The 16,233-nt window shown below is 38.1% G+C and overlaps 1 protein-coding gene across 3 annotated transcripts in view; it reads right to left on the reverse strand.

Annotated features, from left to right (window-relative positions):
- Positions 1-274: 274 nt before the first annotated feature.
- Positions 275-16,233, reverse strand: part of RPGR (retinitis pigmentosa GTPase regulator) — a 69,875-nt gene continuing 53,916 nt past the window's right edge. The window contains exons 17-18 of one of the 3 annotated variants that reach the window (XR_010319751.1): positions 10,243-12,738; positions 275-10,029 (exon numbers count right to left, since the gene is read on the reverse strand). Coding sequence is in view for 2 of the 3 variants with exons in the window: in XM_064278138.1 (XP_064134208.1) it covers positions 12,541-12,738 (198 nt within the window). In the remaining variant the exon portion in view is untranslated. Of the gene's footprint in view, positions 12,739-16,233 lie in introns of all 3 variants that reach the window. The other 2 variants (XM_064278138.1, XM_064278139.1) reach the window with 2 other exon arrangements.

Below are 16,233 nucleotides of genomic sequence, written 5' to 3' on the forward strand. Positions count from 1 at the left end.
CTATGGTTATGGTCCTGTTTGGCAGTGAGCTGTCCATTACGTTAATGAGGCAGGATTAGGTCATGTTAATGAGGATTAGGGTGGGATGCAACGCCCTTTACTCAGGTCACAGCCCTGATCCATGTAAGAGGAGTTTCCTTGGGGTCTGCCTGCATCACCTTTTATCTTACAAGAGATAAAAGGAGAGGGAAGTGAGCAGAGAGAGGGATCTCCCACTACCAAGAAAGAAGATCTGGGAGTGGAGCATGTCCTTTGGTCCCAGCGGTCCCTGTGCTGAGAACCTCCTAGACCCAGGGAAAGACTGATGCCAAGACACATGGTGATCTCCAAGGAACGCTGGGCCAACAGATGTTGAAAGAAGACAAGGACCTTCCTGTAAAGCTGACAGAAAGGAAGCCTTCCCCTAGAGCTGGCACCCTGAATTCAGACTTCTAACCTTCTAAACTACGAGATAATAAATTTCTGTTTGTTAAAGCCACCCACTTGTGGTATTTCTGTTACAGAGGCACTAGGCAACTACAACACTACCCTTCTTACAATTAAAGGCAGAACCATGTGACTGTGAAAAGTGTGATGAGTTATTCTTAGACTTAAGCATTTAAAAGTCAATGTGTGTAATTAAAACTTTCCCACAAGGAAAATTCCAGGTCCAGCTGGCTTTATTAATGAGTTCTACCAAACATTTAAATAAAAAAGAAAAAATAATACCAATTCCAGAGTCTTAGAGAAAATTGACTCATTCTGAGGCCTGAGCATTACCTGATTCTGAGCATTACTCTGATACCAAAACTAGACAAAGATATCACAAAAAAGGAATGCTGAGTGGCGGAAGGAGATAATTTGCCTTTTTAGTAAGTTTCTGGACAAAGAAGAACCAGGACTAGCTCTGATGTAAAGACTAGTATGCATCACCCAGAGATGTTGGATTTTGAGCTGGATCCAGTGATTACATGGGACTTTGGGGGAATGGTAGAGGGTTTTCTATGTGTGAGTATGTTTTAGATCATGTTCCCTGCAAGTACAGCCTGATACTCTTGTTCAAGTGATTTGTTGGAGGTGTGTTCTCAGGATAATGGAACTAAAGGAAGGAAGGTAGCAGGGGAGGAAAATGTAAGCAAAAATGTGCTAACAAGTAGAGACTGGCTTCAGTCTGATACCATAGAATAGTTGGAGAATCAGAATTAGTCCCACACTGGAGCAAGAGAGGTGGCCTTTGGAACCCTATGTCATTCAGTCTATCCAGGTTCTCAGAAAGGAGAAGGCACAAAATCCCTTGCATGTAATCTTATCTTGGAAGCAAACCTTGTTTTCAACACAAATGCATTCTGTTACAGAGATAGGGAACAGAATAGATTGATTATTCCATGTGTTTCATGTTTAGGCCCATTTAAGAAAATGGTGATCAATTTCTGTCTTGGTAGATAGATCATAGATGATTTCTATTCTCTGTCTCCTCCTCCTCCCGCCCCTTCCCACATACAGCCATTGCACAGTCTGCTGCCATCACTACCACACAAGCCAAAGAATCATTTTTCTAGCACTTGAGTGGAGAGTGAAAACAGGATAAACGATATTCCATGTGTGCCATCATCCTGGAGTACCTCTGTGATGCCCATCCTGCTGATCACATCCAATTTCCTGTATTTCTGAATATATGTGGTACAGATATTATGGTTATGGATCATATTTTTATACATTATAATGAAGAATGTGTGATGAGTGGATTTTTCAAGTCCGCACTGCTATCTGTATGAGAAGAAAGTAGGTAGGAAACATCTGTGTGGATCTTCACTGAATATTCTGGAAAAGGACAGAGCTGACAAAACCTAGAAACAATACCATTCACTGGGGTACAAGGGAAACAAGGGTGATGACAGGTTCTTGTGATCAGAAGCAAGAATGGGGGGGGAGGGCCCCGAAGCCCAAAATGTTTCAAAAAGAGAGTTATAGACATGTTCAAAAAGACAGTTATAGACATGGCAGTATGGGGAGGACCTGCCAAGTTGTGTCATTCCATCTGGGGCTAGAGTGTAGTTATACTGGCAAAAGGGAATTTGGGACTCAGTTCTTTTACATATTTTCTAGTAGTCTTAGGACCAGACAACTATGCTTTGGAAACTTGACTGTGTTTTGTTTGAATTATCTTTTAAAAATGACTTTTAAATTATAAAAGGTATAAAATAAGTATTCCATAGTCATTCACTCAGGTGATTGTGAAAGCACATGGCTATGACCTTCATTGGCACATAGAGCGAGAATATGCCATTGTGGCAGTTCTGTTTTCCTGGGCTCACAATAAGTTTATATTTTCCAATTTCCCTTGCATAAGTTGGGCCCATGTAATTGAATACCAATAGAATGTGGGCAGAAGTGATATATGCCACTTCCAGGCCTGGAGGGTGTCAAGGTGTCAGAGTACCAGATGATAGGAGCCAAAGTCCCTGAATGTGTAGAGCAAGGCGATCCACTGACCGCTAGTGAATTATAACATGACATGGAAATAAACATTTATAGTGTTAAACAACTGAGAATTGGGGAGTCTTTGTTACAACAGTTAACCTACTCAGACTAATACAACCAGTATCTTTCAGAGAAAATGTTGTTGTTAGGTGCCATTGAGTCAGTCCCAACTAATACCAACCCTATGTACAACAGAACAAAACACTGCCAGGTCGTGCACCATCCTCACAATCATTGTTATGCTTGAGCCCATTGTGGCAGCCGCTGTGTCAATCCAGCTCATTGAGGGTCCTCCTGTCTTTTGCTAACCCTCTACCAAGCACGATGTCCTTCGCCAGGGACTGGTCCCTCCTGATAACATGTCCAAAGTATGTGAGATGTAGTCTTATCATCATTGCTTCAAAGGAGCATTCTGGTTGTACTTCTTCCAAGACAGACTTGTTTGCTCTTCTGGCAGTCCCTAGTATATTCAATATCCTTCACCAACACCACAATTCAAAGGCGTCAATTCTTCTTCAGTCTTCCTTATTCATCGTCCAACTTTCGCATGTGTATGAGGTGACTGAAAACACCATGGCTTGGGTCAGGTGCACCTTAGTCTTCAAGGTGACATCTTTGCTCTTCAACACTTTAAAGAGGTCTTTTGCAGCAAATCCGCCCGATGCAATGGGTTTTTTGATTTCTTGACTGCTGCCTCCATGGGTGTTGATTGTGGGTACAAGTAAGATGAAATCCTTGACAACTTCAATCTTTTCTCCATTTATCACAATGTTTGCAGCTGTTTCTTCTTATTTTGAGTCATGCCACATCAACACCAACTTTACTCCATCTACATCATTAAGGTTGTCTACTTTGAGGAGGCAGCTCTTCATCAGTCATATATTGAGTGAATTCCAACATGAGGGGTTCATCTTCTGACGCTGTATCAGACAACATTCTGCTGCTATCCATAAAGTTTTCACTCGTCAGTTTTTTTAGAACACCAGTTCCTTCTTCCCAGTCTGTCTTAGTCTGGAAGCTCTGCTGAAACCTGTCTACCATGGGTGACCCTGCTGGTATTTGAAATACCAGTGGCACACACAAGCCACCTGTGTATGACAAACTGACAGACGAGTGGTGGTCAGAGAAAATAACCTGGAGATTTTTGCTAATTATTTATTAATAGAAGCTTGCTGGTGAGAATATTCTGAAGGTTTATTCTTCTCTCCTTTCAGTGTTTATCAGAATTGCTTTAAAAAATGTATTCAGGCCCTAGCCTTGACCTAGTAAATTAGGACGAAGTAAGGCACAGGCGGTCATATTTTGCAAAACTTCCCTGTGTTTCATATAGACACTTGGCTAAGAGCTGCTGCTCTGAACTAACCCAAATTTTATCTTTAGAGCAAGCCAGGTTGTCAGACCTCATTGTTTTCATTACAAATAACTGTTCTAAGTTTTTATCAGTATATTTTAAAAATTAACATGCAATAAAGTTGAACTTGTTTTTGACGTACAGTTCTATAGTCCTATGAATTTTAACACATGTATAGTTTCATGTAATACCACCAAAATCAGAATATGGAATAGTTCCATCTCCCCAAAAAACTTTCGTGTTATGCCTTTGTAGTTACATCCTCCTTCCACTTCTAACCCCTGGGAATCACTGATATGTTCCCCATCATTACAGTTTTTTCTTTATGAGAATGTCTTTGATATCCAGTCATACAGTAGGTAACATGTTGAGACTGCTTTCTTTCACTCAGCATAATGCTTTTGAGATTCATTCAAGTTGTTGCATGTGTCAATAGTTCACTTTATTGCTGAGTAGTATCCCACTGTATGGATGTTAACAATTTGCTTATCTAATTGCCACTGAAGGACATGTGAGTTGCTTCCAGGTTTTGGAGATTGTGAATAGAGATGCTATAAAACATTTGTGTACAGGTTTTTTGTGTGAATGTAGTTTTTCTTTCTCTAGGGCAGGGTTTCTCAACCTCAACACTGTTGACAATTTGGGCTGCAGAATTCTTTGCTGTGGATGGCTGTACTGTGCATTGTAGAATGTTTGGCAGCATCCCTGGCCTCTACCCACTAGATTCCAGTAGAAACTCCCTCCTGCAAGTTGTGGCAACCCAAAATGTCTCCGTGGGAGAAAGATGTGACAATCTGCTTCCACAAAAATCACAGCCAAAAAACTCTATGGAGCAGTTCTACTCTGTCCTATAGGGTTTGCTACAAGTCAGAGTCAACTTGATGACACACAGCTGAGGATAGTAGGGCGGGTTTCCTAGGCTAGTCCAAAAATTGCTTGAGAGAGCAGAGAAAGAAGACTAGCTTAAGATTTTTATGGTGGTTAGGGGTATAGCTGAGGTAAGGGTTCCCACATGCAGGCCTAAGCTTGTGTGGTTTGTACTTTCAGTTGTTGCCAAAGGAGGAAGTGCCTGAGTTTTCTTATCAGCTTTTTCAGTGTGGGACAGAAGAGGGCAGGATGAGGCTTAAAATCTCTCAGCAAACATTAAAAAAAATGGGAGTTAAGACTCTCTATTACAGGTGTATTACAAGTAGTTTCATTATCAATAGCTTTAGTATGGCTTTATATTTTTCCTGCTTGGTGTTTGCAGTGCTTCATGAATCTTTGGGTTGATATCTTTTGTTTTAAAAAGTTCCCAGAAATTATTTCTTCAAATATTGCTTCTTTTATACTCTCTTTTCCTTTTGGGGTTCCAAATATACATATGTTTGGCCTTTTTGCCATACTACAAATGTCTCTGACATTTTTTTCTGTATTTTTGAATCCGTTTGTTTCTCTGAGCTTCAGTCTCAGTATTTCCCTTTGGTCTTTCAGTTTACCAATGTTTTCTATCAATCATCTATTTAATAAACCTTTATATTGTCTTAATTTTACTTCTTGCATTTAGTTCTAGAATTTGTTTGGCTCCTTTTTTATAGCTTTCATTTTTCTACCAAAATCTCCAATTTTTTATATTAATTCCTTGAAAATATTAAACTTTAGAAGCAACTAATACTTCTCAGTGAAAAGCAGTCCCACATGCCAAGCACATCTATTTGGACTTCCGTCTCTCCCAAATTGGTTCCCAAATTCTTTAATGTCTTGGTAACACTCTGATACTTTCAAATGTTGTTTTATTTATTTTGTTTATATGTATTTCAGCTTCCAGGTTTTCTATCTGTTCCCAATGGTAGGGTAGTCTGACCCACTTACTAAGAATTACCAGAAGATTAAAAGACTTGCTTTTAAATGCACATGGTTACATTTTACAAGACAATCGTTCTGGTCTCTTTAAAAAGTCAATGTCATGAAAAAAATATGGGGAGGAAATGATTATAGATTACAAGAGACGTAAGAGATGTAACAACCTAATGCAATGCATGGATTTTGCTTGATCCCTGGTTTGAGTGAACCAGCTTGTAAAAGGCATTTTGAGAAGAACAAAGGAAATTTGAATATGACATTGGGTATTAGCTGATATTATATTACAAAATTATTGTTAATTTTGGTAGACAAGATATATGATGCACAAAATGTCATTTAGAAATGCATACTGATTTATTTAGGGTTGGAACATCTGGAAGCAAATGAAGCAAACATGGCAAAGTGTTAGTAACTTACACCTATGTGATGGGTTTATGTGTGTTTATTCTATAAATCTTTCTACTTTTCTCTATACTTGAAATTCTTCACAATAAAAAATTTAAACCACACTGGTTAATTTTAATAACTGGATTTCATATTTAAGTTAAGTCTCTAGTTTAATTACTAAAGTCTTACATAATCTATTAATTACTGAGGAAACAATTTAGAGATCCATCTGATGCTTCACGTTTTCCCAAACTGGTTTAAAGTTTTATATAATTTTTGTTATTCTCAATTACAATATACAGTAAATTAAATAAATGTAGGATGAGTCAATATAAATCTAATGGTGAGTTGGAAAATATAACTTACCTATAAATATAAAATCTAATATTCTTATGCAGAGGATATTAATAATTTTTAAGCAATTATTAAAGGCATTAGAAAACTTTTTGTTGTAATAACCTTTACATCCATAGGGAAAATTGTATAAAATTTTTTTAAAGTAGTGCGCTACTGTTTTGACAAATTAGGAACAAATTACTTGGACAGACTGCTTTTGAGAACCTCTAAAAGGTTTTCTAGAAAAAAAAACAAAACTTTTCACCTTGGGACAGTTTTTTAACCACTGAACCAGATTAAGATATTTCTTAGGTAAAAATTTAAAAAGTGCTTTACTGCTATTTACACAATCCTAAAAGTTAGATACAAAGAGCCCTGGTGGCACTGTGGTTAAAGTGATTGACTGCTAACTGAAAGGTTGGCAGTTTGAAACCACCAGTGGCTCCTTGGGAGAAAGATGTGGCAGTTGGCCTACACAGAGATTTACAGCCTTGGAAACTCTATGGGGTCACTATGAGTTGGAATCGACTGGACGGCAGTAGGTTTGGTTTTGGTTAAAGGTAGATACAGCTCTCCAGTCCACTGCTAACTTTACTTAAGGCATCTATCATATTTATATGATATATACCAGATGAAAATGGATGCAAGTGGAACTATTTGGGAACGCAGCTTGCCCTGGCCAGGTAAGTTTCCTGCAGTAGCTTTAACAAATTATTTTTGGGCCAAGATAACATTTCCTGGCATTTTGAGTGACTGTTACTGCACTGTGTGCCATTGAGTTGATTCTGACTCACAGCTACCCTATGGGACAGAGTAGAACTGCCCCACAGGGTTTCCAAGGCTATAATCTTTATGGAAGCAGACTGCCACATCTTTCTCCCACAGAGTGCCTGGTGGGTTTGAACCACCGACCTTTCAGTTAGCAGCTGAGTGCTTAACCACTGCACTACTAGGACTCCTCTTCCAGTGATTATTGTATAATAACTTTATGCCAAAGTAGTCATCCACCACAATGTTGGAGGGATCAAAAACCTGGTCAGTAGGCTGTCTCTTGACTGGAATGTAATTTCTTCCAGCAAAAACATCTTACTTCATTGTATTCATTATAGTTGCCCTCTCTCATCCCCCCAAATGCCCACACTCCTAAGAAGGCTTAGCATTTGTACACAACAGAAAACTTAAATTACCTTAGTAGAATGAGCACTTTTCTAGTTAATTCTTTAACTGTCATTTCCTGCTTAAAATCTGAGATCAAACTAGGGAAGATAATTGAGATAAATCCAGAGCCTCACTATTTCAATATATTTTCCTTATAAACCCATTTCTCTTAATGTATTTTGTTTAAAACACTGGGCCCAGTATTGGGAAATACAACAACCATCAGCTGGGACAGAGTGGCAGCAGCTACAATATGCTCCTACCTGTCTAGCCTCTGAAACTACTTTAGTTACGCGACCCCTGGTTTAAATGCATTTTGTGTTCAATTCAGTAAAAATATCCCCCTCATTTCTGAGATAAAGGCTTTTCTAGTTTCTGTTTAAAAAGATACTCTAAGCATTTTAAAGAACTAATACCAGATTAAAAAATCTTTACGCCATGTACCCCAAATAAGGAAATTCTAAGTATGAAAATATTTTCAATTTTAGTAGCTTCACAAAATCAAAGTGGGCAGGAAAACAATCTTAAGTTGAGGAGCACAATACAGAAATCAGTCTGGCTCTGTCGCAAAATAATTATTCAGAGTGCCAACTTCCTTCTACTGCCACTTGGGTCTCATGGGTAGAGACCTATGGTAATAACTTTTGACTCCCTTTCCTGTTGTCAATGCTGATGATTATAAATCTAGTTAGCCTAGTTTTCCCTTTTTTGGGTGCTTCTGACAATGTCCACTACTAAGAGACAGATTCTCTCTTGTCCACGGGAAGATTTTCCTTTTCCTCTACGGATTTATAATAGCCTGCAATGAACCATATGGTAAATACTTCAAAGAAGTGAGTTCAACCTTTTTAAAGAACGTGTTTACAAAGTTCTAAGAAACAATTCTTTGTTCAAACACTACAACTGTAAATGTGGTAATTTATTTAACACTCATTTAGCATTTAATATGTGCCTACTGGGCCTGGGATAACCCACTAAGATTCCTGCTTTGATGTAACTGGTGATACAGTGTGAGTTCCAACATCACAAAGTACTTCCACAGAAGACATATCATTAAAGATCCAGGATTGAGCTACATTTTGGGAAAAAAGTAAGAATTTAAGAGAATAAAAACTATAAACAACTGAGAGTATTCTTTATATGATCTGTAGCTCTCAAATGTAAGTACTTTTCCAAAACAACATTTTCTTCTTCATACATAGGTTCTTTATGACACCAATTTTTCCTTTATCTTTAATATTATCACATGGATTTGCATGTTCTTTTATAAGACCAATAAAATTTTATCATTACTGTCTTTTAAAAATTAATATCCATTTAATACTTGACCAATAATATATCTGAACAATGTCAATGACTCCCTAATGTTCAAGTCAACAGATTCTATTTTTAGGTCCTATTAAGGTAATAAGTAATATCTAAAGTAACATTATAGAGAGGGAAGAATGAATGGAAAAAATGAAGATTAACAGTTTGGGGATTAAAAAGTCATTTCACTTCTTTTGAGCTATAAGATTATCAGTAAATGCAGCTCCTTTTATTTATTTTTTTTATTAACTTTTATTGAGCTTCAAGTGAACGTTTACAAATCAAGTCAGTCTGTCACACATAAGTTTATATACATCTTACTCCTTACTCCCACTTGCTCTCCCCCTAATGAGTCAGCCCTTCCAGTCTCTACTTTCGTGACAATTTTGCCAGCTTCCAACTCTCTCTATCCTCCCATCCCCTCTCCAGACAGAAGACGCCAACACAGTCTCAAGTGTCCACCTGATATAATTAGCTCACTCTTCATCAGCACTCCTTTTATTTTTGAAACTACTGTAAACTGATCATTCTACTCAATTCTATCAATGACCTTTTCTGGTTTTTTAAAGAATTCTCAAATATGTTAACTTAGTTTTTTTTTTTTTGTTTGTTTGCTTTAACCATCCAATTAAGCAGTTTAGATTTTAAAATGGCCCAAATATCTCCAATTGATAATGCAGAATCATACCCCATTTTCTTCACTTTATTACCACAAAACCGTAACTTTGTTTTCTTAGTTTCTGGCATGATATACGGCACATGGAAAGTGCTCAGGAAGTCTTTCTTCAATGTAAAATCCAGATTATCAACCCAAATTTAGAAAAGAAATAAGCATTCAGGGTCCAAGGGCAGATCGGTGGAATAGTGTTTTTATAACTGTTTTCACAAAAGCATCTACTTGAATCATTGACGCAGTGTTCGTGTTCTTCACAAACCACCTTATTAAAAGTATGAATTGCCTCTGACAAAGCAAAATACTTTATCAGTTTGGTGAGGCTTGTCTCATGTCCACTTCTTCCAAGTGCTTTGACTTAATTCTATCTGTTCCTTTCTCCTTTTGAATCACTGGCCAAGTGACCAATATGGTTGGTAGGCTCTAAGATGACCCCCATAATCCTTGTCTCCTGGAGTTGACACCCTTGTGTAATTCCTTTTGCTTGAGTGTGGGCAGGACCTGTAACTTGCTTCTAATCAATAAAATATGGCAAAGGGGAAGGGATGTCATTTTCATGATTACATAAGACTGTGACTTCTGTCTTGCTAGAGACTCTCTCCCTCACAGGCTTTAATGAAGAAAGCTATCATATAGAGAGGCCCTCCCCCATAATAAACTGGTATTTTCCTATTGTTGCTAACAAATTACCATACATTTGTGAATTAAAACAACATGCATTTATTACCTCATAGTTTTCATGAGTCTGGAGTCTGGGCACTGCTTAGATAGGTCCTCTGGTCAGGATCTCACAAGAGTGCAATCAAGGTGTCAGTTGGTGTTGTGGTCTCACCAGAGGATTGGGGTCCTTTTCCAAGCTCACTGGTTGTCAGCAAAATTCAGTTCCTTATGGTTACAGGACCAAAGCCCTCAGGTCCTAGAGGCTGCCATGACCCCTGGCACCCGGCCCTCTCCATAACATGGCAGTTTGCTTCTTTAAGGCCAACAGGAAAAGATTTTTGCTGTTTTGAATCTGACTTCTTTTGTCTCTGGACCTTCTTTTAAAAGACTCACCTGATTAGGTCAGGTCCCTCCAGGGTAATCTCCCTTTTAATTAACTCAAAGTCAACTGATTAGGAACTTTAATTACATCTGCAAAACCACTTCACTTTTTCATATAATGTAATCTAAGCACGGGAATGATATCCCATCATATTTACAAGTTCTGCCCATACTCAAGGGAAAATTTTACATGGTATTTTTTTTTTAATATACAATAGGTTGGAATCTTGAGGGCTATCTTAAAATGCTGTCTACCACAGCTGGCAGGTCTTCATACCATCTGTGACCTTTACTTCCAATCGGCTCCTATAGTTTATATTTTGGTAAAGTATTTTGCGATGCCGTATTAGTACAGTATTAAATTTACCTTTAATAAGACCAAGGAGACCAAGGAGCCCTGGTGGCACAGCGGTTAAGAGCTTGACTGCTAACCAAAAGATCAGCAGTTTGAATCCACCAGCAGCTTCTTGGAAACTTCAGGGGGCAGTTCTACTCTGTCCTATACGGTCACTAAGAGTCAGAATCAACTCAACAGCAACAGGTTATTCTACCCTAAACTTTTTGGGGGGCCCTGGTGGTACAGTGGTTAACAGCTATGGCTGCTACCCAAAAGGCTGACAGTTTGAATCCAGCAGCCACTGCTTGGAAACCCTATGGGGCAGTTCTACTCTGTCCTATAGGGTTGCTATGAGTCGGAATCAACTAGATGGCAACGGGTTTTATAAGATCAGAATTCTACTAAATGTAATATTTACACAGAAGACAATTTCGTAAGATTTCAAAATCACATCTACTCTAGGTGTAAAAATAGTTTCTTTTTCTTTGCTCAAAAGGAGAAATGGTGACTGACTGAAGAATAAAATGTCTTATTCAGAAGCTGGAGTGGGGAAAATAAAGGTAGTTAGTTTCATTAAATAAGTAGCACCCGTGAGCACAGGAAAATCCAAGCAAACTCACTGCCATCAAGTTGATTCTGACTCATAGCAACCCTAAAGGACAGGGCAGAATTGCCCCACAGGGTTTCCAAGCAGCAGCTGGTGGATCCGAACTGCCAACCTTTTGGTTAGTAGTCAAACACTTAACCACTGCACCACCAGGGCTCTGAGCATAGGAAAGCTACGTTTATATTAGACTTAATAGCTTTAGCCTTCTTATTCTTTATGACAGAGCACTGTGTGATTTAGTCAAATTTGGTCATCCCTGTCAATGCTAGAGGCAGTTCAAACAAGCAAGCTATGTTCTGTTCTTGTATGATGACTATCTGTGGCATGGTCAAACATTCCAGATAAGGCTACATGTGCAAGATGTTTTCGTGTCAGATCACCTCCCTAAAGAAAGGAGCAGGAAGCAAAGAAATTTCAATGCTCAGTTTTTCCCACAGAGATGGACTGTTAATGGTTACATTGATATTTTCTTTACTCAGGTAAGTACATCCTGCTTCCTTCAATACTTTAAATTTAGACAGTTTTTTTTTTTTTGCCCTAATTGTGTCAATTAAGAACTCCAAGTACGGCCAAATTTTACTCACACTCATCCATTTTAAGAGGTGAACCAACCAGATAGTTTATTAAAATATGCTCATCAAAAACAATTTTGCCTCAGTTTTTAAAAATTGCAAATACATTAAAAACTGTTACAGTGTCATGAGATTGCAAACATTGCCTCAGGAAATTATAAAGAAGTAAAATTGTTTAGTAAAAACTATGAAATGTCTTAATTTAATTTTCACATTAAAAAAATATATTTTCATTGCAACACTGAACAGTTAAGGCCACAACACTTGAGAGTTTGAGATAAACATATTTTTCAGTTGTGTGTTAAAGATATTAACATAAATAAATACCAAATCTGGTCACACTGTTTCAGACAAATAAAATATTAACATATCTTTAAAAGTCTGTTATCAGAAATTTTCTTTATGTTATATTGTTTTTCAAGTATAAATGACAATGTCTTTGGTGACCATAAAGACATAAAAACACACTCACAGTATTGAACAAGATATTGACTTTTTGTCCCCATTTGCTGATGCAGTAGCCTTATGATTTTGGCCCATGTGGTTCTGGTTTGCATCATCCTTATTGCCTTTAAGAATTATTTGATCTCCTATTGGTTTTATCTCTGGGAGTGGCTCGTTATGATTTTTATGACTGGTCAGTGACATCCTCTTAAAGAGAAAACCCTAAAAAAAAGTCAATAACAAGAATTATTTCAGTAAGAGAAACATTAATGGTATATAGGAGATATCATTTTTAACAAGTATTAACATTATTTCATTGCCTTTTTATGGTGTATCACGTGTACAATGGGGTACCTGTAGCATTTTCAGTCTTTTAGCAACGCCAATCGTGATTCCAATCCAAAACAAGATCTTTCAGGGTTTAACTTTCAACAGTATCAATCTCTCTTTTTAAAAAAATTTTATCTTGTTGTTGAATATCAATCTCTTGATAACATATTACCATTTTCTTCACAGAACAAATTTAGTATTTCACTTTGTTGTGTTGTAAGAGGAAAAAAAGCTGAAAACTAGGAAATCACTTATTGTAACTTTCAAATGTAACCAGGATAGCTCATTTTTAGGGTATGTCTGCAATTCCTAGTTTAGTTGTGGAGCCATTGTGACAAAGCAGTTAACAGCTCAGGCGGCTAACCAAAAGGTGGGCAGTTTGAATCCACCAGCACTCCTTGGAAACCCTATGAGGCAGTTCTACTCTGTCCTATGTAGGGTTGCTATGAGTCAGGATTGACTCAATGGCACACAACAACAGTTTAGTTGCAGCTGCAGAGACTTGCTATCATAAAATTCTGGAGAAGAAGGACATACCCCTCCATTCCTGTAGATCAGAACTTTTGGCAAAACGTTAAACCAAACCCATTGCTGTTGAGTCGATTCTCACTCATAGCGACCCTATAGTACAGAGTAGAACTACCCTATAGGGTTTTCCAAGGAGCACCTGGTGGATCTGAACTACTGACCTTTTGGTTAGCAGCTGAACTCTTAACCACTGTACGACCAGGGCTCCGGCAAAATGTTAGGGCTGCCAAATGTGGCTGTGTGAGCCAAACAGGTATGAGAAGGCAGCTGGATATATGGATCTGCTGTTCAGGGGGTAGGCAGGGCCGCAGCTGTGCAGCATACAGATGATAGGTGAAGATACGAAAGTAGAACAGATGATCCAAGAATTCCAGGCAGATTTAAAAGAGGATCTAAGAAACTACACTTTGGAAGACCAAAGTGTAAGAGGTAGGTAGAGGAAGAGGTGCCAGCATTGAGGACTCAGCTTCGTAGGTACAAATTCTCAACTCAGTGTCTTTTTTTTTTTCAAAGGTAGTGATAATAAGAAATCTACTGACTATGAACTGGCATGGGGACCTCTGCAGAGAACCTGCCATGTTTCAGCTCATTTTTGAGAGAAGGCACAGGGTCTTTAACGTCTGTATTTATAACCTTCAGCCTTGGGCCTGGCACGTAAGAGGTGTCCTTTAGATATATGCTAAATACATACACGAATGATAAGAAATTATTTTTAATACCTGAAAAGCTTACTGCCTCTTTCGTTAGCTCACCTGGGTGGAAATTAAGCCATAACATATTTTTCTTAATTCTAATTCTGGCTCCAAATAAATAGCACTGGCTACAGTTTGGAAACGCCAACATTTGGTGACTTCTAGAGATTAGAGCAGTTATGTAACAAAAGATCTCTGCTGCCAGTTAAAATCACCGGTCCTAACCTGGCTACGTAAAACATTTGAAAGCATCAAAACAAAATTCAACTGTGAATTGTGCATTGTAGACACCAGGAGTGCAACCTTTTCTCTTCTATGATCTTTCTTTCTTTCTTTTTAGATTATCTTTGGAGTGTCTGTCTAATTAAGCGGAGAGAACCTAAAATTCCAAACACATATTTGATATTAGTTAAAATGTAATTTCCTTTGCAAGTTTTAAAAATGACTTGTTTGGCTCAAATGGTGTAACAGGTTAGAAACACTGTAGATAAAAAAATGTCATGTGAAAACGACTGACAAAAAAATCTCATCTAAGTCAGTTATTTCCTTTTTAAAATATCTAGAATAACCGCATATTCTTTAAACAGGAAGTATATTTATTACTGTTTGACTTTTCAAAAATATAGTTCTCATTATTTTTGTTTCTTTTCCTTAATCAAGGAAATGTGCATTTACTGAAATATACTTTTCCATCAGGTAATAATGAGAAATCTTAAGCATAATCAAAGATTAAGACTGAATTCCTCAGCCTGGCATTTGAAGCCCCTCTATTTGTATCCTGGAAACCCTGGTGGCATAGTGATTAAGTGCTACAGCTGCTAAACAAAAGGTCAGTAGTTCGAATCCACCAGGCGCTCCTTGGATACCCTATGGGGCAGTTCTACTCTGTCCTATAGGGTCACTATGAGTCAGAATTAACTCAACAGCAACGGGTTGTTGTTGTTATTTGTATTCTGTGAGCCCCGGTGATACAGTGGTTAAAGTACTTGTCTAACTGAAAGGTGGGCAGTTTGAATCCACCAGCTACTCTGTGTGAGAAAGATGTGGCAGTCTTGGAAACCCTATGGCGAAGTCCTACTCTGTCCCATAGTGTCACCATGAGTCAGAATCAACCTGACGGCAACAGGTTTGGTTTGGTTTTATCTGTATTCTAGGTCCCTGGGTGGTACAAATACTTGGTTCTTGACTACTAACCTACATGTTGGTGGTTCAAGCCCACCCGGTGGCACTGCAGAAAAAAAAAAAAGTTTCTTGGTGAAATGCTTCCATAAAGTTTAAGGCCAAGAGAACATTATGGAGCAGTTCACTCTATAACACATGGAGTTGCCATGATTCAGAATCAACCCAACGGCAATGGTTTTTTAAAAGTTGTATCCTGGCCCAACTCCCCTGTGCTGTACTGACTTGTGCTAGCACTTGGGCCCCCCGGCTGGCCTGTTCCTATAGGTGCAGGCCACTCTGCCTCCCACACAGCACTCCTTTCCCTGGCTCAGCCCTTTCTCCTTGTCTCTTTTCATCCAAATCCTACGAGCCTGTGAAGAATGCTTGAGACTGCACAGCCTGAAAATGAAAAGTTCCTGAAACTTGACCATGTGTTCTAGAATATGCATTTTTCATCTGGTCAGAGGAGTGATTTAAATATTTCTTTTGCTACTTCTTTCACTTCACTTTTCCTCTCTTTAGCTTCTTTTTATGTCTCCTGACTACTTTTCATTTTCCTCCCTCACACTTGATTTTCTTTTCCAGAATCTTTCCCTGGGCTCTTAGAAGTAGAAAAAAATCTTCACAGGAATGCTATGAAGCACAGTATGAGTATCTGTTAAATATTCTGTTCTAGTAGATGGATAATCTTGAAAGTTCCTACCCCTTGGTCAAATGTTTTGATAATACATATAATTCTAAGAAGGATAATAATTGTAAAGTGTCCTTTAAACCAGATCACAGCTGTATTTTGGATACAATAATCCAAACTTAGAAGATCTAATATAAAGATAAAAATGGTATGAAGTAATATTTAGTAAAGGATAACAACATGGGGATCCAGCCAAAATAACTTTCTAAATTTATGAAGTAATTCTGAAAGGAATTTCAGAGTGATATATACTTGCAAAGATGGCAAAAATCAGGCTGTTTGCTACTCTGAGGGCTGCTTCTGGTTTTACCTCTG

Source organism: Loxodonta africana, chromosome X (assembly GCF_030014295.1).
Source record: "Loxodonta africana isolate mLoxAfr1 chromosome X, mLoxAfr1.hap2, whole genome shotgun sequence".
Taxonomy (NCBI): Eukaryota; Metazoa; Chordata; class Mammalia; order Proboscidea; family Elephantidae; genus Loxodonta; species Loxodonta africana.